At 44.2% G+C, this 27,825-nt stretch overlaps 1 protein-coding gene across 1 annotated transcript in view; it reads left to right on the top strand.

The window, feature by feature from the left end:
• Positions 1-27,825, top strand: part of LOC105186930 (lachesin) — a 302,984-nt gene that overhangs the window by 178,186 nt on the left and 96,973 nt on the right. The window contains exon 2 of the mRNA XM_025304681.1: positions 1,496-1,684. Within this exon, the coding sequence (XP_025160466.1) occupies positions 1,633-1,684 (52 nt within the window). The 5' untranslated portion in view covers positions 1,496-1,632. The remainder of the gene's footprint in view (positions 1-1,495; positions 1,685-27,825) is intronic.

Here is a 27,825-nt window from a genome sequence, read left to right as displayed (position 1 = left end):
GAAATATATTTAGGTAGACAGCTTGGGGCCGGTAATCTCGAAAATGAGAGAAACTTACGATTCGCATCTTATATCGTAATGAATTACATTATAATAAATCATACATTATCTTTCATGCTATACAGAGTGTCCCATTTTAAATGCCGCAGGTAAATATCTCGATAAAAATAAAAGATACGGAAAAACTGACCTGTGGAAATTTCCAAATTATCAAGTTACCGAAAAGTTAACTGAAGTTAGGGCACTATTGTAACAATATATTCTTCAGACAGAATTAGAGTAAAAAGGTCTGCCACTTTTTCTTCCGACAAATAGTTAGCGAGATATTGTCAGCTAGATATTGAAAAAACTCATCAAGTTTTTTTTTAATATTTCAGAAAGTATCAGGCAAATAAAAAAATTTACAGACAAAAGTTGTTCGAATTAATTGGTAGGAGAAGATGACGCAATAACAAATTGGGGCTTCCGTTTAAGAAAAGTGATGTTGAGGGAATTTCTCGAAAATGGCGCCATTTGTAAGCAAAATAATATCGCTGTCCCCTTCAAACCAAACCAAACAGCTTTGGTCTGAAACGTTTGTCCGTATCTTTTATATTTTTCGAGATACGTGCCGACGACACTTAAAATGGGACACCCTATATATACAACCTCGTCTTTTGCGGATTATCTTTATACAATTCTCCTCATTTACCTGACTCGTCTCGTCGTTATCTTCGACGAAAATCACCCGTCAGCGTACAACAAAAGTTCCGATAAAAACCAAACTTACACGGAGTGTCCTCCGTTGAAACTCCTCGCTGATTCGCGCGTTATTCCATCAGACTTATCACCTGATACTTCATCTCTACGTTATCTTACATTTATATCTTCGTGGCACTTAAGTTCACGTCTTCAGAGAGTAAGCACCGATCAAAGTTTTCATCGTCGTCATCGTCACGATCAAAGTAGTACGCTAGGCACATTGAGCCACGCGATGCAAGTACGACCGAGTGAAACGAGCCGACGAATCGCCGACGACAATCAACGTCGTCTCTTCGTCGACGGGGCGCGCGAACGTCCGACTCTCTCGTGCGCGAAGAAGCGATCGCGACGATCGGTAACCGCGCGGTGAGACCGTAATGGCGCGCGAAGAGAACGCCGAGGTAATTTTTTATTCGGAGACGGTGAAATTAACGGCAGCGCGGTTCTCTCTCTCTCTCTCTCTCTCTCTCTCTCTCTCTCCCCCTCTCGGCGAAGTTCATCGCCGATACGATCAATGAGAGTCACGAAGCGAAGCGATACGCTCGAGCGGAGAGGGACGCGGAGAGCGCGCGCGCGCGACGGCGACGCTGAGAGAGAGAGAGAGAGAGAGAGAGAGAGAGAGATGCAAAGCTCCGCGGTGACGAGCCCGAAAGTTCGTTCGCTGGAAACGGACGATAAAGCGGTCGTTCCGGCGAACAACGGTGCGCGACGACTGGCCGATCGAGCAAATGATCGAACTCCGCGATTGTTTCAGGCATGCTATGCGTCAGAGCACCGGAAACGGAGGAACGCGCAGAAGATGACGGGGTTAAGTAGATAAAGGGAGCAGCCTGCGAGCCGCCATCGAGACGGACGATTCTCTCGGCTCTCTCTTTCTCACCGCAGCGCACAATGCTCTGCCATCGCGCCCTTGTCGTTCTCTTCGCTGTCAACGTGCCAATCGGTGAGTGACTTCAACTTTGGCCCGAGAGGGAACTTCCGCCGAAGTGCTCGCCTCGCGGAGGGAACCGGAGCGCGCGCGCGCGCGAGTGAAATGGAGGATTTCTTTCGCGAGAAAGAGAGCCACGAGAGACACGCCATTCGCATTTTCGGCTATATTTTATGCACTTAAGCGTGAACGTTTAAGGCACGACGGAGGTTTTCGCGGAGGTGCACTCCGGCGGACGGAGTTTCGAAATAGCTCTCTCTCTCTCTCTCTCTCTCTTTTCTCTCTTACGCGCGCGCACGGAGAGTTCTCGAGAGTTCCGAGAATAGCTTCCGGGGCTACCGCGGCTGCCTCTGTGCGTCTTGTTCTTTCTTCGTTGAAATTCGTCGGCGGACATTTCTCGATTCTTGCTCGTTCTCGCGACTGATTGTCGCGGTGGTCGAGCGTAGAGACCAAGAGAGAAGGAGAAGGAGAGATTAGAGTTTATTAACACTCTGGGCTTCAATTACCTTCGAAAACCTTGGAGCTTGCAATATTACACGGCAAGATGTCTCGATCGAACCAGGCGGATCCAGTCAACTCTCGCGAAGTCGCGAGAGCAACTCGAGAGTAAACGAGAGTAACGAGCGAGGGAGAACGCGAGTTGATCCTTTATAATTCAATTCTTTTTTCGTGAGTGTGAAAAAAATTTTGCGACGTGAAATGTTAATCTCTAGAATAAAATATAAATTAACAAATAATTTTAACAATTATTATATATTATTATATTGATAATTTTTACAGATATAAGTTAACAGTTAATTCACAATTTTATTTAAAGAAGATTTTATTTAAAAAAAGAAAATAAAAAATTAATTTTTCATTTCAAAAAATTGAATTGCGAACTTTTTCAAAAATTCTCGGCTTTGTTTTACTCGACAGACATTTTGTATTCTCCGATGTAATTCGTCCGTGTCATTTATCGGTAAAGAGTACACCATGCTCCTAAGAAATCCTCATAAAAAAAGTACGGAGGATTTGAATCAGGAGAGCGAGGAGGTCATGAGGAGTCCAATCCATCTTTCAATCCGAAGGACCTCCTTAAATGTTGGACGAATTACATCGGAGAACGCAGAATGCCTGTCAAATAGTTGAAACAAAACCGGGAATTTTTGAAAGAGTTCACAATTCGATGGTTCAAAGATATTCGAGGTGCAGAAATAGGCGGAAGACACGTAGAAAATCTTCTGTAAACTTTGCAAGCGCCGGAAGTGAGTGGGTCATTCGCTTTAAAATGAAAATAAATAATTGTCCACAACGTCGACGACACACATTTTTCGACCCACGCGCTTATCCGGAAGCTTTTTTCTTCATTTCCTAAGTAAGTACCGTCTGCCCTTAACCCTTCTTTTCAAACACTTTGTATAATTCGACTTAAAAATATCGACACATCGGTACGTGACTTCCAAGTTACATGACGTCACAGAAGGTTAACTCCAGACAACCGAAACACTGCGCAGGGGCGGGAGGAGGGAGCTCGCGGGTGAGAAACATCCGCAACAATTAAGCGCGCCGGAGATGCGCTCGCGATTTGAGAGCAGCGAGCTTCTGCTGCATATATCATCCCTGGTCCATTAAATCGGCCACGCTCATTGCGATTGACGCGGCAGTCGATACATTGCGAAGGGTGTCCGATACGAAATCTGTTGTGCCCGACAACGAGCAATAACGCAGATGCAACGGGGGCATCGTGCCAACAACGCGCGCGCGCGGCTCCGGGAAATAAATAAAGTGCAGTTCGAGTATGCCACTTCGCTACGGAAGCGCGACGCCATCCGACGTCCGACCTGTCAGATTCTTGCCCGAATGTTTATCCGATAGCAGTAAATAGAGGAGACGCGATCGCGTTTTTTGCGAATATTTCACCCCCGTGCGGCGTCGCGATTTATTGCGCGCGATATTCCGCGTTGTGCAGCGCGCACGGCGAGTCTAAATAGCGAGCGCCATAGCGTTTATCAAATCCACGCCGCTCCCGAGTGAATGGCGGACGGAGGAATTGAACGCTGCTCTCGCGTGTCAAGCGACTTCCCTCAGGCGAGTGCTGGAAGAAGCAGTCGAATGTCGTCAGCGTGTTAAGCGCAGTCCTCTCTTCGGGGAGAAGCCATTCGTCTGCCATTCGTCAAGAATGCCGTGATATTTTATCGAGCCTATTCACACCTCTTCTCTCTCGAATATACTTTCTAATGACCGGCGGCAGTCGTCGTTTCTTAATAATAGCTTATTGTGCGCGCTATGTGCGAGATGCGGATAAAAGGAAATAATTGCAATCTGGGCAGCTCGAGAGTCTTCCTGAAGAAAGACGTAAATTTATCTGTCTCAATAACATATCTTTAGATGAACAAATAATGACTAGTTCCGGGGATATCAGAGAGAAATTCCTAGAGGAATTTAACATTCTTAATTCAACATCCAAAATTGTAATAATAAATTTCGGAATTTTAGACGGAATATTTCGAGAGGAGTTCAGTTGTTTCTCAAAAATGTCATCAGTTTTATCAAGTCCGTTCAATCGTCCTTTTCTAGAGCAGGCTTTTAATGATTGCGTAAATTTCATTTCTTAATAGCAACTTGTCGCGCAAAATGCACAAAATACAGATTTATCGCATCACACGAGGACTCAAGAGTCCTGGGAAAGATAATAACTTTCTGGCTTACTCCCAGCTTTTACGCAAGTTCTTGTTGTGTTTGTGCCGTATTTTCATTCAGTACATTTTGCAACTCCTCGTCTTCAAATCTTTTTGGCCGATCGGGACGCAGTTGGTCGCGAAGACCAAAATCACCGCTTCGAAAACGTTCAAACCATTTTGGCTATTTCAAAAGCGTCTTTGTTTAACCCTTTGAGGCACGTATTTTTCAGAAAATCCGAATCACATGAAAATTTATATATGGCGGTATTTCTGGGGTCGCTGATAACGAATCCGTTATCAGATTTTCGAAATTCAAGATGGCGGATCCGAGATGGCGGCCACAAATATGAAAAATCGCGATAATTTCGATGACAATGGATATTGTGGGGTTTTTGGGGTCGCTGATTACAAATCTGTTATCAGATTTTCAAAATTAAAGATAGCAAATTCAAGATGGCGGGAAATTTTAGAATTCGGACCTCAGATTCGTAATCAGCGACCCAAGAAGCCCTCAAATCTCGATTTTTTGCAAAAAATTCATTCATAGTTCGTGGAAAATTATTTTTTTCTGTAAAAATGTATATTTTTCACACTTTGTTTATTTATAATAAATGGACAACTTGTACAAAACACTTTTCAACCTTCCATGCATGTTCCCATATCATATAAGAAGCTAAAAAACGCAAAGAACCCGAAGAAGAAGAATCCCTCAAATATGAAATATTTCATGAAAATGTGAGAATAAACAGGTAGCAAGTATACTTACTACTATGCCTCAAAGGGTTAAGTGAAGTACGAAATACATCGCGTATCGAACATGTTCTCTATTAATAGCCATCGTGAACACATTCTGATTATTTGAGGTTATGTGCATCGAACCACTAAACCACGTGTCATTTCGAGGAGTTAAATGTCAACACTTAAAACCGCAAAAGAGCGGGAGGATTTTCAATTTCAATTTCAAAATTTCCTCCGAACTGTGTGCAAATTTCATCGGGAAAAATTAACTGCTAGACCTAGTGATTTTTCAAGCGAATAAATATACGCAATAATGTACCACTGAATCTCAGCCGGGACGGGCGTATGTCGCCGCGGTAGTCAAGAGATTAAGTATGTCGCCGGTTAAATCGATAGTAAGTGATAACGATTGAATCCCGCCGCGAATGAACCGACGTGTACATACATTAGGCTTTGATCCCGAGTAGCTACTCTCGGTAGCTAAAGAACATCGTGATAAAAACTTAATAGCTTGCGCGCAACGCGAGGTAATTGCTCTTTCCTTTTTCCGTGATTGATGTACCGATTAACCGCTCGTACAATCGGCCCGATGCTATAAATCCGATTTAACCTCGGCCGTACTCGATCTTGACATAATTCCACCGATAGATACCCGCGCACCATATTCCATCGCGCGTAACCATCGATTATCCAACCGTCAATTATTAAGCCGTTGCGAAATTAAGTGATACGCCCGGTAAATCGCCCGTGCTGGAGCCGCGTAAACCAATACGGCTTCCGTCCCCGCGGAAAATCGTGATGTTTTCTTTCTCCCTTCTCGTCCGCCAGACGAATGCACTGCGCTTTTAAATCGTTACAAAGCGCCGGTGAACGCGAGCAGCTTTTCCTCCCTCAAATAGCGCAACGCGTTGGAGAGAAACATACTTGGCTAATTATATAAAAAAAATTGCATATTTCGCATTTCTTTGATTCTGATGTTGCATGTTGTAAAAAGTGAAGCCCCGAGAAATCTTTATTTTGCAACTGTGGCGGAGGCTGCGTGTAATTTCTGAGATGTATCATTTCTTTTTTAAGCTCGGCAATTTTTCATTAACGATCTGTTGCTCCGAACGTATGCTTTTCTTTGTTTGTGTATTTTTCACATTTACGCGCGGCGGTCTCTTGAAATATATTTCAGTTCACGAGAAAAAGAGCCTGTCGAAAATGCTCCTTCGTCTTGATAAATTAATGAGAGACCGTCCTATGTACTCTAAAATGAAAGATTCTCCTGGAAAAGGAGAGAATGAAGGATTCTTACGCAAAGACGCTTGGGCTTAACACCAACTTGGTGTTAAAATATTTCTTTGATGTGCAACGAATTTCGTTGCACATCTCAACTGAAAGCCTGCGTGGAAGTCTCCTGGTGGTGGTCCTTCAAGATGCGATTTCAAAAATTAGCTCATGTGTGAACACAAGCAACGTAGATGAGGAAAAACAGAACAAGAGAACGAAATGATAGCAACTTTTCAGCACACCGAACGACAAAACTGCGATCCTTCAATATTTTATTAGGAATGTGATTTAGTTTTAAGGATTTTGCGAAAGATAGTATAGTAAGATAATATCAGTTTTGTCGAAGACATTCTAATCACAGCTATTCTTTCGTAATACTTTAATATTAATCCATGATATTTAGTCATTTATTAACAATAGACGCGATAGAAATCGTGTTAATACAGTCTTAAAAGTGAAGTTTCCTAAGGAGCATTTTCGACATGCGTTGCTTTTGTTTTTTTAATCAGAAGAAAACGACGGCTCCAAGTCATAGAATTCTGATACAAACTTATGATGATGTTGCTCCATCAATTAGGACACGTAAATGTTGGTTTAGACGATGTAAAAGTGGTGATTTCAATGTTAACGACAAAGGTCGCTCGAGACAAGCAAAAAAGCTTGAAAATGCAGATTTGCAAGCATTATTGGACGAAAATCCAGCACAATCCAGTTCAGAATTTGCCAGAGCATTAAATATTGATCGTACAACAGTTACTAAACGTTTACATGATATGGGAAAGATTCACAAAGAAGGAAAATGGATTCCACATCAATTATCGGAAAATGCCATTGCGAACAGGTTGAACATTTGCATTTCGCTGATCGCCAAAAATGAAGACAAAAAATGAAGAGTTCTTTGTATCGAATTGTTACTGGGGATGAAAAGTGGATCTATTTCGATAATCCCAAACGAAAAAAGTCATGGGTTGATCCAGACCAACCAGCAACATCCACATCGATACGCAATATTCACTATTCAAAGGTATCGCGGCTGTGTATTTGGCGGGATCAAGAAGGTATTGTGTATTATGAACTATTAAATCCGAATGAAACTGTCACCGCAGTTATTGACAACAATTATACAAACTGAAGCGAGCATTGGACCAAAAACGATCGTCGATTGCGAGTAAACGACGCAAAATGAAGTCCTTCTTCGCGACATCACTCGACCTCATGTTGCATTATTAATGAAGCAAACGCTGTTAGAGCTGGAATGACAAGCCTTAGCGCACTCCGCGTATTCTCCAGACATTGCTCCATCCGATTATCACTTTGTTCCGGTTGATGCGACATGCTCTAGAAAATACACATTTTCATAACTTCGAACAAGTACGAAAATTTATTGAAAATTGAATCAACTCCAAAGAAGAATCTTTTTATCGTCGTGGAATCTATCTCTTGCCAGGAAGATGGGAAAAGGTTGTAGAAAAAGAAGGAAAATGTTTTGATTAAGATATTTGTTCATTATCTTGTTTAACCCTTTAATGCCCGACGTTTTTATTAGTGTTTTAAGAATAAAATTTGGGTTTTTTTGAACTGAGACTATAAGTAGCGATAACCAAAAGAAATATGAGAATTTTATATTGGTTCTTTTTATCGCTTGTTTTTTGTTTATTGGTAAATATGACTCGGATCCTAAAAGCGTATACGAAATGAACAACCTATACAGAAAAAAATGAAGCGTAATCTATACGACATAACTCTGATAGTCAGCTTGACATTTTTGAGCTGAAACTTTACTGTATTTGTGAGCGAAGTTTATCATTCAAAGCATCAAGCTTACTATTTCAGAAGAATATCTTATAGATCACCATTTAGATAGTCAATCGTCCCTTCATTTTTCACCGCATGAAAAACTGTAGGTCAACTGTAGGTTTCACGAAAATAGGTTGATCTTTTTATTTTCGTGTCCACCATATTGGATTCGCCATTTTGAATTTCTGTATTCTTTTAATTTCACATCTGAGTTTTGCATCTGAAAAAGCTTCCAAATACATAAAATATATAAAATTATAACAGATACCAATCTATTCATTTACAGTGCACTTCTAGATGTCAGTAACAATGCTAACTATGCCTACTTGGAATTTGACGAAACATGTTATCATTAAAACTGAGCTAAAATCCAGACTAAACCGAATACTAATACAATCTATATACCACTTTTTAGAAGAAGAATTCATCTTTACGGTGGTGCAAAGAAAACGAAAATATCTCCTTTCTCGACTAAGTCATGGATTCTTAAAGGCGTTTCTGGTAACTATAGTTACCAGTAGGCGTTAAAGGGTTAAGGAAATCAGTTTTTGAGAAAAGAAACCTCCAAACCTAGATCACACCCCTGATACAAACCACTCGCGACCCCCGCGTATTTTAAAGCACGGGTAATTCGGAATTTCCACCCTTTGTAACACAGCCTTGAGCAAAAGAGAAGCAAGATGCGTGTGCAAGCTTTCCTATGTAATTACCCGCATTTCCACGTGCGACCGCAGGGGAAAGGTTCGTCGACGACGCCAGCGGAGAGCGGCGACTTTTCCCGATCGAATAATCGAGCGAAGGATCCGGGGACGCCGGCGGCGCTTCGCGATGCGCCGAAAATTCGTTAATTTCGCACCGGCCGGCTTGATATATCCGCGCCGAGTCGACGGCGCGTCGCAGCCAAAAGCTGCCCCTAAATCGCCCGGAAGAGCGCCCTCAGCGGAGCGCGCGCACGAAATATTCAAGCTCGCATTCGTTCGAAATTAACATGAGCTAGTTGTGAAATAATGAACGGACGCTTGACCCAAAGTCCGAGCCGTGGACCGCGCGACGGCAACATCTGCGGCGGATACCCGTGTGATACTAAATATATTACACGGACTGGCGGACGTATATCTCGAATGTGCCGGCGCCCAAAGTGCGTCAGGAGCTGCACTGCCGCGGGCCCGGCCGCTGTCTCTGATGTTTATTGGCACTGAGAGGCACCCACCACACGTACTAAAATTAATGATACACCTTGTTTAGATTATAATCCACGGGCGCAGTTAGCCTACGGTAATCTGCCGTTGCAATCAGGCCACGCCATTTAACCTCGCCGCGACAAGCGCAAGACAACGCAGCTCGATAACGCAGCAGCGTTGCGAACGAATTCACGAAATTTCCGCAACCCCCTGTCGAGATCCCCCCCCCTCTCTCTCTCTCTCTCTCTCTCTCTCTCTCTCTCTCTCTCTCTCTTCTTCAAGCTTGTCGACAGTATTAATATTAAAAAAAAAGTTATGAGGAATGCGTAATTCGTAAATCGTGTTTGCTATTTGTATAGCGATACTTTTTAACGAAAATGTGTAACTTTTTCTCAGAAGAAATATCGAGAATGGACCAATGGATAAGCAAAGTTATTTTCCTCGATTAATCCCTCGAGTGGACTTTACTGCTTAAGAGAATTTCATGCTGAGGCTTAGGGCTTCAAAGAGATACGTTGAAAATTGACAAGTCCTTGTAAATAATTTATTTATTCATTTATTTATGTGAACCGTCCCTCCAGTATAGTAAATATGACTGGAGCAAAGGAAGAAGCAGAGCGGGAAGAGAAATATACGAGACGCAGAGCACACAAGAAGAGAGAAAGAGAGCGAGAGATCAAAAAATGATTAAAACAATGGCATTTCCGAACATCCTTGTAAGGGAAAATTGTCAAAAATTTTTTTCACAATGGAACAACCTGTGCACATTATTAGAATATTTGCAACACGGCTGTCGGAAAGATCCCGAGCAAAAGTTTGTTAGGACCCATCTTCATGAAGCATAAGGCCCATGAAGATAAGGTTGAAAATAGGATGCCCTAAAAAGGGATGTCTCATTATTATCACATCAGGAGGTGAATTTTTTAGGGAGACCTTAGATTTTATGAAACAAGGCTTTGATAAGAAAAATTAATGAAGGCCTTGGAAGGATTTATGCTTTAGATTTAATAAATAAGGCTTTAATAGAAAAAAACTGAGAAGACCCTTAGAAGGATATTTTAGGAATGCTTTAGATTTTACGAAATAACGTTTTAACATGGAAAACTGATGTAGGCCTTAGCAGGATTTTTTAAAGATACTTGAGATATAAAAAATCGAATTTTGTTATAGAAAATTATTAAGATTTGAATCGTGTAATAAAATTGTCATACTTTAGTATTGTTTTAGTAGGTACGTTCCATCTGGTTCTTTTAAAGATTTTTTAATTATACCGCGATTAAAAACAAATTTTATTAGTTTTATTAGTTGCCATATTCATTAATCTCTTCCAAGGATTTTTCTAATATTGCCTTCGTTTTGAAATGCAGCAAACTTTAATGAAAACAGTAGCAGGATTTTTATGTGTAGAAAATGCTATATTTTATTGTAAAGTACGCTATATTTTTAAAATAAAAAATTCTCGCTGTATACTAACAAGATTATAAAGAAGTAAATAAATTACATTCTAAATGTCTTGGAGCGAAAAGAACGAATATTTTTACTCCAGCAATAATAAAAATATTTCCTCATAAGTCCCGGTTGATATTGCCTTACAAGGCCCTCATAATATTGCCTTATAAGAACCCATTAAATAATTTGTTACACATCTTGTAGGGCCCTTATCTTTCTATCCCTACTAGGACCCGATTAACGTTAAGGAAACATAATCAGGCCCTTACCAGAGAGCTCTATTAATTTTTCTACTCTCGGGGAATCTCGAGGACTTTCGGAGATTATCAATGACGGGCGAACGAACGAATAAACGCACGGGCAGACGGACAGCCAGAGATGGCTGGAGGAAAGAAAAGCTCGAGCGGGGATAAACACCCTCGTCGATCCAGATAGGATCGCGCAATTTGCGATCGACGGGATATACGCCGCTATAATCCGTCCGGCGCAACGCCGGCTACGTCCAATGCAGATGCGGCGGAGAGGATCGGTGCCAAATACGTTATACGGGCCACAGGAAATGGGCACGTAGATCCCAGATATGGCGCGTCCTCCAGCGCGGCATGGGCACCCGGTCTGGTCAACTTCTGGCCCTGATGTTTATTCGGCGCGAGTGGAAGCGCCGACTGCGCTTGTCGTTCGAATTAATTTACCGCTTGCGGGCCTCCAGTCTCTTCACACAGATATAGACGGCGACGGTAGGAGACGTCGAGAGGGAGAGCGAGACAGAGACAGAGAGAGGCACGAGCGGAGTCTCGACGGTGTCGTTCGACTTCATTTTGTTAGAGATCGCACGAGCGGAGAGACGCATACACGAGCCCGGCGCGGCGCTCCGCTAGACGGGAATTAAGCCGGAATTTTGCTTAAATTAATTTTTTCCCCGCGTTTCAGAGCTCAAACGGGGGGGGGGAGCATTTGCATTTCCGCGGGCCGGGAAAAGGAAAGTTCCCCGGCCGTGGGATAGAGTAGCCTTGCGTTTAAACGCGTCCCCGCTTAAACGAACTTCGTCTAAGTGTTCCTCGTATAAACAGATCCGCGAGCGCGCGTATTTACCGGACGAATCTACGCTATTTGCCTGCTCCCCCGAGAGCTCGCTCATTCGCTCAGCCGTTTGCCCCGCTCTCTCTCTCTCTCTCTCTTTTTCTCTTTCTTCGAAGACACAGACGTTGAAAAACCCGAGAGCGCATTGTCGAAAATTACCATCAAATTGGCCGCGCGATGTCGCAAGGCAATACCGCCGCGGCCGGCTGGAGAATACCGTCGCCCTCACGTTCGCCCTATAAAGAAACCTTATCCACCGCGCGAGCGCGCGGTAAAGCGCCGCAAGTCGAGCGCCAGCAGATGCATCATGAAAAATGCACCTCCCTCCTCCGCCCTCCTCCCGTGTCCAGGAGCGACGCAGCTTCGGCGGGCTCGACTCGGGCCGGAGATTTGACTCGGAGAACCGGCCAGTCGAGAGACAAGAGGGGAGAGGGGTGGGGGGAGGGGGAGGAAAGAAAGGGAAGAGAAGGAACGGGCGACGGGGAGGGGGGAGGGAGGGGGTTTTATCCGTCGGTGACCGGATAAGATTGTTTGTCTATACCGAGGATCACCGGCGAGATTCGCCGATTGTTCCGCGGGGCAGCGCACCGGCTTCGCTTTTCCGCCGCCCGGCGTCCTTATCGAGCAAACAACGACCTTTCCGGCCAAATTGGCCGGTCCGAGTCGGAGCCGAGTAAAACGTGATTAATCGCTCGCCTCCTTTCGCGGCTTGTATCCGCCTCGGCCCCGATCGGCCCCGCACCCCACGGTGGTTATATAGCGATAAACGGATAACCGCGGCCCAGAACCCAATTGAGTCTCGCCCCGATATAGCACGGCCGCCCGCGTCGCGCGCATCGCCTTCGATCTGAAAGGGAAAAAAAGCTACGCGGCCGGACGGCGGCGGCGGCAGGGAACGGGGATGAGAAAGGGAAGAGAGAGAGACCGGGAAAAGGATACGTTCGTTGGGCGTTAGTTCGTTAAACTGATTTCTCTCCGTGCATTTCTTCTCCCTCTTCCTAATGCCCCTCCCCCCGCCGCCCCCCCACCCTTGTCTTTTTCCCTCTCTTTCTCATTGTCGACCTGTCTCTCTTCGTCGCTCTTCCTGCTTCGACCTTTCAACTCGCGGCTGCGAGCCTCAACAGCCTCGCCCCTCGGCCGAGCGAGCGAGCGGATGATCCGACAATCGATCTCGAGATCGCGAGCGGGCGGTTTGATACGATTGACAGCTCGCGTCAGCGAGCTTACAGAAAATTCGCCGTGCGTGCGCTCTCGGAACGATCGGACTCGCTCGTCTAATTTCGCGGCAGCCGGCCGGAAGAGACGCGCGCGTCGACGGAGGAGGAAGCGAAGATGTATAACGCATTTAATCCTTTCTAAACGGCCTTTGAAGAAGTACGACCGCGTATTTCAAAGAATCGCGGGGGAAGTACCACTTCCTTCAATTACTCCGCTTGTGTGTGAGGCCGCGGGGAGGGGGGTGAGGCGGGCGACGTCTACTTGAAAATCGTTATACCACTTCAGAGCCGCTCTCGGCGCATTATAAAACAACATCGCGCTCAACACTCACTCGGGCGAGCTGCTTTTAATCTCCAGCCGAATCAACCGTTCGCGGTCCGGCTGCGCTAATTACGCCTCCCCCCTCCATCCCCGTCGCAACTTTAATACGCGTTCTCGGCCTCGAGGCTCGAGTCTCGCTCGCCCGCTCCGTCGGACTTTTGAAGCGGAGGCCGCGGAGGAGGCGGAATCGAAGGTGCGCAGTCGCACAAATTTATAACTCCCCCCCCCCCGCTCCTCCCCCGCAACATACAATTTCGCGGCCCCCGCGCCCGCGCCCGCGCGAATCTCGGTCATTCCGCCGAATTGTAAATAGCACGGAGGAACCGCGGCAGCCCGAGGCTCGGATTTTAAAGTGGAACGACCGGGTCGTCGTCGAACGAGCGCGCGCGCGCGAGATTTCACCGAAAGCGACGCGGATGAGCGAGATGTATGCGCCTCGAGATACAAGGTAGCTTCCTTCCCTTATCGCCGGCTTATCGACGCCTCGTGTCTCGCCCGCGGCCCCGCGAGAGAAGCACGAAGCTCCAACACGCGACCCCTCGCCCCTCCCCTCCCCCGCCCCCCCCCCGGGTGACGTTTATATTCGCCGGCCGGATCGTGCGCTCGTATCCGCTCCCGTAATCCGCCGGAATCCGCGCGCACATTCTCTCTCTCTCTCTCTCTCTCTCTCTCTCTCTCTCTCTTGACGTCTTCTTTTTCCCCCCTTTCCCTCCCCTCTCACACGAGCGCGAAGGCTCCGATCGGAGATCGCACTCCGATCCGCGCCCCCTTTCATCCTCTCTCCTCCCCCGTGGCGTAACTTTCGACGTAGGACGTATTGGCTGGGCGCGAGCTGGGGCGAAATTGAAATTCCGCAGCGCGGCGGGAGGGGCGGGGGAGGGAGTTAGGATCGCTCATGAGATTAACCGGCACTGATTCAACATGAGAACGCTCTTAATTCTCCGAAGTTAATTTTTGCAGGCATTCGCAGTCGGTCGACCGGCTCGAGGTTTTCTTCCCGACGCCACGCGGCTTCCGCCCCTCCGTCCGTCTTTCTCGCGCGCGCGCGCGCGTGAACGATGGGGTGTCTGATTGCGCGTCCCGTATTTGATTGTGCTCCGGTATCCGCTACAAGTTTACCCGTACGACGACGACGACGACGACAGTGCATACACCGTGAGCGGATGTGTTGCGCAAGTTCACACGACCGGTTGACCTCGGACGAGTTTAGCCGTACCTGCCGGCGGAATTCCATTAACTTCTGTCAACGCCAAGCTGCCTGTATCCTGAATGCGGCAGTAAGTTGCGGAGCCTGCCTTTAGGCCCGCCGCGAGTTCGAGTCTTCGGCGCGATCGCCAAGCACACTCAGGGTCTCCTTCTTGTTTTCCCGCCGACGAAGAGTCTCCTGAGGTGAGGCGGAAACGTCCCCCGAGCAAAAAATTATTAGGGTTCCTCCTCATGAAGTGTAAGGCCCCGATAACGCTGAAAGTAGGATGTCCCGAAAAGCGGTGCCTCATTATTACCATATCAGGCCCCGAGATGGATTTCTTAGGGATTTCTTAGATTTTACGAAATAAGGCTTTGATCAGGAAAACTGATGAGGGCTTTTAAAAGGCCTTTATTAAGGATGCCTTAGATTTGATAAATAAGGCTTTGGTAGGGAAAATTAATAAGGACCTTGGAAGAATTTTTTTAAGGATGCTTTGATTTTACGAAATAAGACTTTGATGAGGAAAGCTGAGAGGGGCCTTAGGAGGATTTTTTAGGGATGCTTTAGGTTTTACAAAATAACGCTTTAAGATGGAAAACGGATGTCCTTAGAAGGATCTTTAAGGAGAATGTTTTAGATATACAAAATCAAGTTTTGTTATAGAAAAGCGATAAAATCTGAAGCGAGTAATAAAATTATCATAGTTTAGCATTGTCAGTATTGTTTTCGTAGGTACGCTCTATCTGGTTCTTTTAAAGATTTTTTAATTATACCGCGATTAAAAACAAATTTTATTAGTTTTATTAGTTGTCATATTCATTAGTCTCTCCCAAGAATTTTTCTAGTATTGCCTTCGTTTTGAAATGCAACAAACTTTAATAAAAACAGTAGCAGGATTTTTATATGTAAAAAATGCTATATTTTATTGTAAAGTATGCTATATTTTTAAAATAAAAAATTCTTGCTATATACTAATAAGGTTATAAAGAAATAAATAAATTACATTCTAAATGTCTTGGAGCGAAAAGAACGAATATTTTTACTCAAGCAATAATAAAAATATTTCCTTATAAGACCCTCATAAAATATTGCCTCATAATATAAGGGCCTCATTTGTTACATATCTTGTAGGGCCCTTGTCTTTCTATCCCTACAAAGGTACGATTAATGTTAGAGAAAAAATAGGCCCTACTAATTTTAATGCTATTCAACGGGCCTTATTGGCTAAAAAAGTTCGTACGGCAAAAATTAAGATTTGTGTGTCAAAAATTAAGCAGGGGCAGAATTTTTCAGGAAAAGAATGTCACAATTGATGTATGAACAAATAATTGAAACTCTTGGTTAACCATAACGCAAGGTCTTCCTAAACGAGGAAGCATCTGCAGGCGTTTCATCGCCGGAAGTAAATTTTCCAAACCGCTTCTGTGCAGCCCGTTCTTTCGGCACAACTTCTCCAAAATGCTACGCACATCTTACGACATTCTTCTGCAATTTTTGACCCGAGTTTCAATTCACAAAGCAAATACGCTCGAATTATGCTCGATTCAACAGTCGTTTTTAAAGAGTGAATAATCGCAAAGCAAGAGACCATGCTCACGCAAATCTGTGCTATATGATACGCACAAACACGCGCGCCCGACGAGTCTCGACAAGATTTGACAGGTCATCGCATCGAACTCGAAGAAAAATCGGTTCTCGCTCAGCGTAACTTGCCTCTTTTATTCTTCGCATCGGGCTTTCGTCGCGGCGTCGGTTAGCCGCCGGCTTAAACGTTGTCTGTAGGAGGCGAATGAGATTGCAGAGGAAAACTAGGTAGAAATAAAGTCACCCGGAGTAAAATTCGTCGATAAGTTGACAGATGCGACACATGAATACATCCAGTTGCCGTACAAGCAATTTTCCAAATGCAAAGACGCAATGGTCATAAAATGCAGGGATTAAACATCGAAGAGGCCCCGTTCATTGATTTTCTCTTTCTCGTCAATTCATGCTCAAAAATGTATAGAGGGAGCATTTTACGAGGGGAAGGTCCGGTTAACCCTTTAAGGACTGAGCCAAATCCATGAAAAAGGTCTAAAGTTCCAAAAATTAAAATCCGTCATATTTCGCTGAAAATCCGTACATGAGGGGTTTTAGTGATGCTGAATACGAGTTTCATGTTAAATTCCCGAAATTCAAGATAGCAGATTCAATATCTGGCGGATCGATCACAATTCCCCTATTTTCGAGAAAAATAAATTCATTCAAACTCCACGTTCAGGTTTTCTAAGTGCCGACTGCAAATTATTCGCAAATGGCATCCGAAAACAAGTTCGAAATATATATAAAAATTGCAAGGTCGCATTATACAAAGATACATGTTTCGATAAGTACCATGAACTGTAGGAAAATAGTGGAAAAATTCGATAATTGAACAGGAGAGAAAAAAGACGGAGGAATGAGAAAGGAGATAATAAAAGACATTGAAGAATGGAAAATAACGAAAAAATTAGGAAAAGTGGAAAGAAAATGAAAATGATGAAAAAGTGAAAAAAAAATAAAAAATTAGAAAAAGCACAAAAAAAATAAAAAAACGAAAAAGTGGAATGTTAAATCCAATTGTCAGCCTCCTCGAACCCACAAAATACTTGTGAGAGATGCATCCTGGAGAGTACATTTTCCACAAATGTATTCGCGAATGTCAAGGGTGAGAATTTTTTGCATATATATAATCCGTCATATTAAATTCACTAATGTCAATTTCTGAATTATAATGTAACATTCATAATTAGCACCCCTGAGAATCTCTGTAAAAGTAATAGCAAGGTCAAACATATATTCTTTCGAAAAACCCCGTGTTGCCACAGTATTGACTCCGCCATATTGATTTAGCCATTCTAAATTTCGAAAATCTGATGCCAAATTCGTATTCAGCAATTCCCAAAAAACATAAAGTCTCGCCAGAACTCATTTTTTTTCAGATTTTTTCAGCCTCAAGACACGGTCATATGTGTTTCATGACAAAGATTCAAGAAAATCGGAAAAAAGACCGTTTTCCGAGTGGCTATATTTCGTTTATCATGCGGAAAATGGAAAAACTGGCTGCGTCATCGTGTTCACCGAGCTTAAAAACATCTAGTAACACTCTTTGTCATTATTCGCCTTTTCCCGGTCCTTTGGGCAAATTCCTAAATGACAAAGATCTTTCATCGGTCCTTAAAGGGTTAACGATAACACGAAGGTTGCGATATTTCGGGTTTCTCCGCCGTTCGGGTTTCTACGGGCGTATTCGGTTTTACGGCAGCTCGCGTTAGGACCGTGACGTTTGCAACCAACTGAAGTACTTCATTGAGGAAAGTGCGTCCTGTAGCCGAATGTACACACTTGGTACGGCGGATGTCTCGACGATTGTCGTGGATTTCCGGTTACAATGATATTCGTTTTAAGCACCGCATTTGTCATAACTGGTGATTAATCTCGGAAACGGGAGGAGTTTAAAGTACAAGTGATATTTCCACAGCTAAACCTTTCGCCTGCGTCAGTAAGAAAAGGGCCGGTAAAAAATACACGGAAGGCACGTGCGACAGAGAAAAATAACGATGGTGAAAAAGACACAAGTATTTAAGAAAGATTTATACGTACAGTGTGTCCGGGATCTTTTGGAAACGAAAAATTGCGAAAATTCACCAGATCAAACTGAGAAGAAAACTCATGTACCATTTTACAAAAAGCGCAATAGCTATCCAGTTAATTAATTAATTTGATAATTTTGAAATTTCCAAAAACCGATAAGTTAACAAAAGTTAGGGCACTATTGTAACACAATATATTCTTGAGACCAAATGGAATAAAAAAGTCTAGTAGTATCGTTTCTTCCGACAAATAATTAGCAAGATATCGTAAGTTAAATATTGAAAAAGTTACCAAGTTTTCGTTAAATATCTTGAAAAATATTAGGTAAATAAAAAAATGTTTCAGAAAAAAGCTGTTCAAATTAATTGGTGAAAAAAGATGATACAATAAAAAGTTGGGATTTCCATTTAAGAGAAGTAATGATCAGCGAATATTTCGAAAGTGGCGCCATCTGTAAATAAACTGATACAGCTATTTTAGGTCCCCCTTGAAACCGTACAACTTTTGTCCGAAACATTCTTCCGTAACTCCCATATTTTCCGAGATATTTGCCAGCGGCCGTTTAAAATGGGACACCCTGTATAATACACGTGCACACATAATATTCTTATCCTTCGGCCAATCGGAATTTACAAACGCACAATCCTTTTCCTTGGCGCCTGCGAAACGCCAAGCTGAAAGCGAAAAATCCCATCACTGAAGCAACATGACGGCCGTCCGAAAATTTTTAACAACCATCGACTACATCTCGACGACAAGTCGTCCATGGGACCGAAAGCTCCGGAGTATTCTTAAATAAATGATCGAGAGTGCCCGATGTGTGCGATACGGGGTGCCGATCGGCCACGCGCGGCCGTCGCTTCACATTCGCGCGAATCGACCGCGACGTAACAACCCCCGAGAGAGATCGCACTCGTTTCGACGGCTGCTCATTTCGCCGGAACTGCGCGAGAGGACCTTGGATTGCGCGCGAGAGACTTCGCACAATCGGGCTCGCATCCACACGATACGAGCGTGTTTGCAGAAGCACGAGGGGGAGGACGGGGGGGGGGGGGAGACACGTCACGACGCGGCCGTGCACGCGTGCATGCCCGAATCGCGCGGCCGGGGACTCGATCTGATCGTATTGCATTGCGAGAGAGCGAGCTGCCGCCCGCTCGCGCCGGCCTCGCGTCGCTCGTGGCGAGATTCGAAAGTAGATCGGAAAGCGGCAGAGGGGGAGGGGGCGAGCTTGCGACAGACAGGCGAGGTAATACATACAATCTCCCTTGTTGTCTGGCATCGAGTTGCCGTAGAAAGAGGATCGGCAGCGTCGGAGGCAGAGGACACCCAGCGAGAAAGAAAGAGCGAGAGAGATGGTAGAAAGGGGCTGAACACGAAGAAGGAGGTAGAGAGAGAGAGAGAGAGAGAGAGAGAGAGAGAAAGAGAGGAGCGGGAGAGCGAGAAGGAGAGGACCACCGCAACGAGACGGAGGCGAAGAGAGCGACGAGGACAGCGAGAGAAAAGACCGAGTGCAAACGCGCCACCGAGCGGGCGGGGGAGGCCAGGGGTCGGGGGGTGAACGGAAGATCGGCGAGGGTGGAAGAACCTGGACAGGAGTCGTGGGGAGCTTTGAAAAGCGTGGCAGCCGCCGGAAGTCTTATAAACAATCCCCAGAGCGATGGGAGAGTCAGGACGTGCTACCCCATCACCACCACCACCACCACCACCACCACCACCACCACCACCACCACCACTAACTACTACAAACACACCATTTCCCGTGCTCACGCAAAAGAGGATCAATGGGGAACGGAATGCGTGTAAACAACGAGGCGGTGTTATGTGCTCATGGACGTGAGCCTGGATGCGTGCATGCGTGCGTGTCTGCGTGTGTGTGTGTGTGCGGTTGGTGCGCGGGGATGCTCACCAACGGGCCTACACGCAACCGTGTAGCACACAAACAGCCGTGCGCAAACTGCGGCGCAGAAACGGACCGCGTCGCCGCGTGCTTTCGGAATTGCACCTCTCCGCGGAAACGCGGCCGCCGGCATTCCTCGTCGACGAGGGAGCACGCGTCCTCTCTCTCTCTCTCTCTCCCTCTCTCTCTCTCTGTCTCTCTCTGTCTTCCTCTGTTTCTCCCTCTCGCATAGCATTAGTTCAGCGAAATCTGAGAATTACGAAAAACTCGATTATTGGCTTAGTTTTTGAAATAGTTACGCGGACTCCGCTGAAAGAGCAGCGCGCGCGGATGAGAGTTATGTTCCGCGCGCGCGAACGCGTCGAGTATTTCGCGCGTCGACGCTTCCTTTTTACGGTAGCTGTGAAATTTTGAAAGCTCCCCGCGCGACCGTGCGGTGCTGTCTGAGCGGCGGCGTATGAAATAATAATCGCCCACACTGGTATCCACGGGGTGCGAAACGCGCCGGAGAATAAAGACTGATCGTTCGAGGTGGAATGATCCGGCCGACTCGTCGTCGTTTGGTGGAGAGTCCTGGCTGAGTAAATTTCGCGAATTTTTCGTCAGTCTGTATTCCTGTCTAAGTAAAGGCTGCATAGATTATTGATAGGAAAACGTATAATTTGAAGCTGCCGATAGAAATAATTTTTAACGCCGAGTGCTGGCTTAGCTGCGTTGAATTACAGAGAAAAGCATAAATTGCAGAGAAAAGTGAAATTTTCAAAGCAAATAAAAATAATTTTACATAAGTGCCGGTCTAAGAGTGAACAAAGGATTATATAAAGTAAAATTTATTTAAAATTATTTAAGTGAAGATTATTTGGAGAAATTTAGAAATTTCAAATGTAATAAAGTAAATTTTCAAATAAAGGAAAAATTTTGAAAAAGTAAAATAAAATGTCAAATATATATAAGATAAGGATTATCTTGAAAAATTAAAAAATGTTTAATGTTTACGTCTTTAAAACGCTATTTAAGGTCATGCTGCTTTTATTGTGTAATCACTACAAAATCCTACAACTTTTATACAGGACTTGTTTCGAAAATAAGTATTTTTCAAAATATTGAGAGGTTGCAACACATTTTTTATACACGCGTATAAAGTATTGTATTTCTTAACCATAGGGAACACAAAAAATAGTTTATGTTCTCATCTTTCACTTTCTAGTTGCTTGACCTTACCTAGTTACAATCTTATATTTTTTTATAATTTATTTTGTTTAAAAAAGCACTGAACACTTTTTTAGTTTATCTTGTAATATTAATTAATGAACATTTTAATATAGACATAAATATTATTAATGTTGCAATCATTATTTGATTACTAGGGGACATTTACTTTATATTCTTAAAATTAAAAGCTAATTTACTTCACTTAAAGAAACACTGAACTTCTTCTTTTCACTTTATTTCGTAATATTAATTAATGAACATTTTAATATAGACATATAAATATTATTAATGTCTTAATCATTGTTTGATCACTAGGACGTTTGCCTCATATTCTTAAAATTAAAAGCTTTCACTTTCAAAGATTTTCTGCTTTATGAAGATCGCGAGAAAGATATATACATTTATACATAATTAGATGGAATTAAATGAAAAATATCTGCAACGTTGTATATATAGTCGGACGAAGAAAGGACGAAGAAATATCCCCTAAATAGCATCCTCGTAACGTCACTTGCCGCCTTATATATCTCCCACTGTAAAATATACATCCTTCGCTGTGATTTTCCAAGCAGTTTCCACGATCCGCGCGAATCAACCCCCGCAAAACGTTCCATTCGTCTACATCGATCCGGCGAGCAGGCTGATATCGCGCCGCACGGAAAATCGACGACAAAAGCGGCAACCTGTTCGCTCGACCTCGGCCATGGAAATATACGCGGGTCCGCGGCGAGGATATCCTGTTCGGAAAGTCCTTTTTAGAATCGCGTCCGTCTGCCATTGCTATGTATGACGCACGGACGGCTCGTCGGCGTACCCATCTTGCATTATGCATCCCGTCATAACGCAGCCCTTGAGGGTGAGAAGGCGCTGGAAGGGAGAAGAGGGAGCGGTGCAAACGCCAGATTCGTCAATTCCTTTTGCCTGTTTTGCAATACCCTTGCGTGCGTCGGCCCCGTATGATATCCTGCCTACGCCCGCGTGTTAGATAGCAGGGTAAGTGATAACTGCACACACACACACACGCACGCACGCACGCACGCACGCACGCACACATTTGCTCGACACGTAATCCCGGAGCCTGAGGATATATACTCGGGCATTGCGTTCTCACGTGCGATGAGAAACCGTTTCCACCTCGCTCGTTTTCTGATTATGAAATTATATCGCACCCCCGAGAATCTGGCGCCGCGCGATTAGGCAAAAGCCCGGCCCGGGAATCAGCGTATTCCGCTGATCGCCCGAGCCCGACCGGTCTCGGTCGCGTTGTTCTGCCTGATTGAAATTAAATGTGGCGAATCTCGTAAAACGACGCTTCAACGGCCTTCCCTCTCGTCCCCGCGCCTCGTGCGGCGCGCGAGGGAGGGAGGAAGGGTCGGACGATCGGGTTGTACCGGCGGGATTTGCGAGTTTCAACGGGGAATCTAATTGGGATTTTTTCCTTCCTCCTCGTAACAACGCTGAGCTATTTGCGGCTTGTCGAACAGGTCCCGACGATAATTAATGGTCCGTCGCGTCCCGTTGTCGCCGGTTCTCGCTGAATCTCCGCGAGGTAAAATTATATCAGCCGCGAAATATCGCGGAGGAATGCGATTGTTTGCCCGTCGTTAAATAGGCACCCGAACTTGGCCGCGTATAAAGTGTAAAATAACGCGAAACAGATTCCCTTACACGCTCGCTGCTAAATGCAATTCCGCGCTCGGAGCCCGCGTTATTCGTTTCCTTTTATCTCGGCTTAAACAAGAACGCAAACGATGGTCCGTGCGGAGGCTTAAACGATTCTCTCACGCTGTATTTAGGCGGATAAGGGATCTCTCATCGGGAGGAAAATGAGTGCCCCTCTCCCTCCCTCTCTCTCTCTCTCTCTCTCTCCCCCCTCTTCCTCTCGCCAAGTGAAACACAGCTGAGAGCGCGGGCCGGGAAAATAATAACGGAATAATAACGGAAGGCCATCGTGCGCGCCTTTGATGAGAATTTTATCGCGTTACAAACGAAGCGCCTCCTCGCAACGTCCGCTTCGTGTTTTCTCCCCGGCGCTCCTTTTAATATCGCTCTTATTAAAATTGACCGGTCGCCGGCCGCTTTTTATTTACTTCCGCAACTACGCGCTGCGGTCAGTCGAAATTACGCGTCCGCGTAATTGAGAAGTTTTCTCTCATTCTCCTCCTCTTCCATCCCCCCCCTCTCTCTCTCTCTCTCCATCTCCGGGACCGTTTAGAGGTAAGAAAGTACAATGCCGTTAATACTTTAATCTTGAGTAAAGTTTCATTGTTTGTCACTTATAAATTCAGCGTCCGTGTGCCCGCGCACACGGCGGCTCTATTAAGATTTCAATGATCATTCGCGTGAAGTTTCCGACGCGCGTGCGAAGCAATTATGCATCTTCATTCGCTCGTCGTGTATATAAACGCGACGGATATAGACGCGCCGCGGCGTGCCAAAACTTACGACGCTCCGGCAACTTTCCACGGTAGTCAAGGGGCTCGGGGAGGGGGGGGGAGGAGAGGAGGAGGAGAGAAGAAGGAGCTTTAGCCGCCCATTATGTGGAAGCAGCGCCCGACAAAAAGGAACACGTTCATCAAGCGACTTCGAGAGCCGCCGTGATATTTGCCGTTGCGCGAGAATCGCGCCGCGGGGGTGGAAAGCGACCGAGCGACAAAGGCGGCAGATTTTCCGACAATTCCGCGCGCCCGTACGCAGACACATAGAAAACACACATTTTTATTGAATAATGCACTGCGACTACCCGAGTAAAAAATTGTTAGAGCCATCCTCGTGAAGCATAAGGCCCCGGTGAGGCTGAGAGTAGGATGCCCTAAAAAAGGATGCCTCTCATTATTACCACATCAGGCCCCGAGATGGGTCCTTCAAGGATACCTTAGATTCAATAAATCAGGCTTTGATAGGGAAAGCTGAGAAGGGCGTTGGAAGAATTTTTTAGGGATGCTTTAGATCTTACGAAATAATAACGCTTTAACATGAAAAACTGACGTGGGCCTTAAGAGACCTTTTAAGGATGCTTTAGATATACAAAATCAAGTTTTGTTACAGAAAATTAATAAAATCTGAAGCATGTAATAAAATTGTCATAGTTTAGTGTTGTTTCAGTAGGTACGCTCCATCGTTCGTTTAAAGGTTCCTTTAAAGATTTTCTTAATTATACCGCAATTAAAAACAAATTTTATTAGTTTTGTCAGTTGCCGTATTCATTAATTAAATCCTCTTCCAAGGACTTTTCCAATATTGCCTTCGTTTTGCAATGCAGCAAACTTTAATGAAAACAGTAGCAGGATTTTTATGTATAAAGAATGCTATTATTATTACGCTATTATTATTACTATTTATTGTAAAGTATGCTATATTTATAAAATAAAAAATTCTTGTTGTATACTAACAAGGATATAAAGAAATTACAGTCTAAATTTCTTGGAATGAAAAGAACGAATGTTTTAATTCAAACAATAGCAAAAATATTTCCTTATAAGGCCCTATTAATATTACCTTATGAGGACCCGTTAAATCATTTGTTACACATCTTATAAGGCCCTTGTCTTTCTATCCCTATGGCCCGATTAATGTTAGGAAAAAATAATCAGGCTCCTACCAGAGCCCTATTAATTGTTCTACTCGGGTAGGATGTATCCGCATTGAGAAACCTAAATTTCTTCATCACAACGATCAATTCCCAACGGCTTGTTGAGGCATCCTTTCGGAAAATCCTTGCAATGTGAAAAGTTACAATACGGTGAAAGGTTGAAAAAGGATAAAAGAAATGTTATAAAATGGTCCTCCGTATCTGTGCAAGTGTTTCGTATAATATGAATTTGCTGGAGCCAAGAAGAAGCTGATGCAGAGAAAGCTGATTGCGTTCAGGGATGTTAATATCCTCTCTCTCTCTTTCTCGAGAGAGAGAGAGAGAGAGAGAGAGAGAGAGAGAGAGAGAGAGAGAGAGATTCCGTCTGTGCGCGCAGACGACCGCCGGCGTTTCGTCGACTCGCTCGTACTTTCGAAAACAAGCCGCCATGACGGGCGACGGCACGACTTTTATTTTCGCCGGCGCGATCGGGGCCGCCGAAGTCGATTGAAGCGCGGCAATGTAAAACGGCGGACGCACGCAAATATTGCGTTGCACGGAAAAATACCCCGCGGAGATACGCTAAAGCCGCGCGACAGCGAGGAAACGAGAGAGAAATGGAGAGAGAGAGAGAGAGAGAGAGAGAGAGAGAGAGAGAGAGAGAGAGAGTGAGAGAGAGGGGAGAGGGAGAGAGAGGAAAAAAGAAAGAAATTCGTCGCGACAGGCAATAGATCCTCCGGCATCTCGCTTTGGAGCAATAGCTCGGTCGCTCGTGAAAGCCGGACGGATTCAATGAGATCGCGTTGCGGCAACTCGCTCTCAAAACGCGAAATTCCGGGCGTAACGAGGGAAACGACCCGCGCCCCGCGCGACACCCCATGTCGAAATTCCGATCGCTCCGCTTTGCACCAGCCGCGGCTCGCAACAACGAGTTGATGATAAAAGGAGTCTCTGCTGGTTTCTGCAAGGAAAAAGAAGCAGGGAACCCGTCGCGCGCAAGCGACCGGGTTACTTTCACCGCGCGCGCTTACAGCGTGAGACATCGCCGTTCGATCCGACGACCGCCCCGTTCTCGTCGTCGAGTCGGAGACGCGCCACCGGCCGGGGTGAATCGGCGCGAACGAGAGTCCTCCTCACTGCGGACGACAATTCGTCGTCGACGCGCCGTCCGATAAAGCAGTCGAATCGTGTCCCCGGTCGAAATCGTGTCGGGATCAAGCTGACGTCACATGGAAGAAGCAACGAGCGATCGCATATTTGGAAAGTTTCGAACTTCGCGATATATCGCCAAGATATTACGCGGCTGTCGACGATCCAATCGTTATTCAGCTTTATATCGCACTCCGGTCCAGAATCGATATACGTATCTATATATCGATGAACTATGGAAATATATACAGGTGTGTCCGGGATCTTTTGAAGACGAAAAGTTGTGAGGACTAATCGGATCAAACTGAGAAGTCAAGTGGCATTTTGCAAAAATCGCAATATTATCTAATTATTAAGTTACTTAACATAATTATTAAGTTATTAACGATTGAAAATGGCCTATTGCGATTTTTGCAAAATGATACTTGACTTTTCTTCTCAGTTTGACCTAATTAATCTTCATAATTTTTCGTCCTCAAAAGATCCCGGACACCCCGTATAAACAAAATATGAATTATTACGTAAATATATATATATATGTGTATGTGTGTGTTTACGTATAATAATTATTTTTATGTTTCCGTAAAATAATTATTTTTTTTATAATCGTACAATAATGCATACATTTGTGTGTAATATGGCAATGCGCAGGAATGTGGAGAAAAATATATTTTGTGAAAAGATCAAACTTATATCAATAATTTTACACCCAAAATTTACACTGAACACTTAAAAAACATATTTTATAAACACGTATGTTTAAGATTATCGAATGTTTGAAACTTTTGTTTCAAACAAAAAAACTTGAAACATGCCAATACCTGGCGTTTGTCAAATCGAATGGCCCGAAAGATCGCCATCAATCCGTTTATGGGCTCGTGCGACCAAATGTCGCAGCTATGATGGTGAAAAACATGTTTAAAGAGAAAAATACAAAACATCATGTTTTTTTATTTTTGCTTAAAACTGTTTTTTATATTTTAAATATCTTTAAAGCAAACGCAAAGAAACATGTTACAAACATACATGCATTCGATTTTTAGTACAGTTTGAACATTTTTCACTTTTAACACGGTTTGCAATCAGTGGTTTTAATAAGAAACTTTTTTAAAATGTTTTATTTAAATAAACTATAAAATACACACACACACACACACACATATATATGCAAGATGTGAGTTATTAAGTAAATAGATATAACATATATACATCTACATGTAATAATTATCTTTTTTATCAATCGTGCGATAGCGTATACATTTGTGTGTAATGCTGCAAAATGCGTTAAAATATGGAAAAATGGATATTTTGTGAAAAGGTCAAATTTATATCACCCATACTTTATATTAAACATTCAAAAGAAGGAAAAAACATGTTCAAAAAATATAACGTTTAAAATTATTGAATATTTAAAACATGTTCAAAACTACTGTTCTTTTTACCTTATTAAACTTTTGTGTAATTAAGTAGCTTTTGGCATATTATAAACCACAAGGGGCAAGAAAATAAATTTCACAACAATGTAATCGTAAGGTATTACTTAAAAGCACCGACCGAGGAATAGACGTGGGATAAGCCGCAGAAGAAAAATCCAAGAATACATGAGACATGTATAAAGCGGTACTTCTACGTATCGTCCGGATACAAAGGATTAAACAAAAAGTTTGTAACCTGCCAAACCTGGCATCGCGGCAGGTCGCATCTACAATTCCGCATTCCTGAGACCCTGAGAACGGGTCTCTCGCAGATCTCGTACGGGATCGCGTCTCGCGAGATGACGAGAGGGAAAGGAGAAAGGAGGCGC

This window comes from Harpegnathos saltator, unplaced genomic scaffold (genome assembly GCF_003227715.2).
Source record: "Harpegnathos saltator strain DR-91 unplaced genomic scaffold, Hsal_v8.6 scaffold636, whole genome shotgun sequence".
NCBI classification, from domain to species: Eukaryota; Metazoa; Arthropoda; class Insecta; order Hymenoptera; family Formicidae; genus Harpegnathos; species Harpegnathos saltator.
Note: the sequence above shows the minus strand (reverse complement) of the source record. Positions and strands in the feature narration are given on the sequence as shown.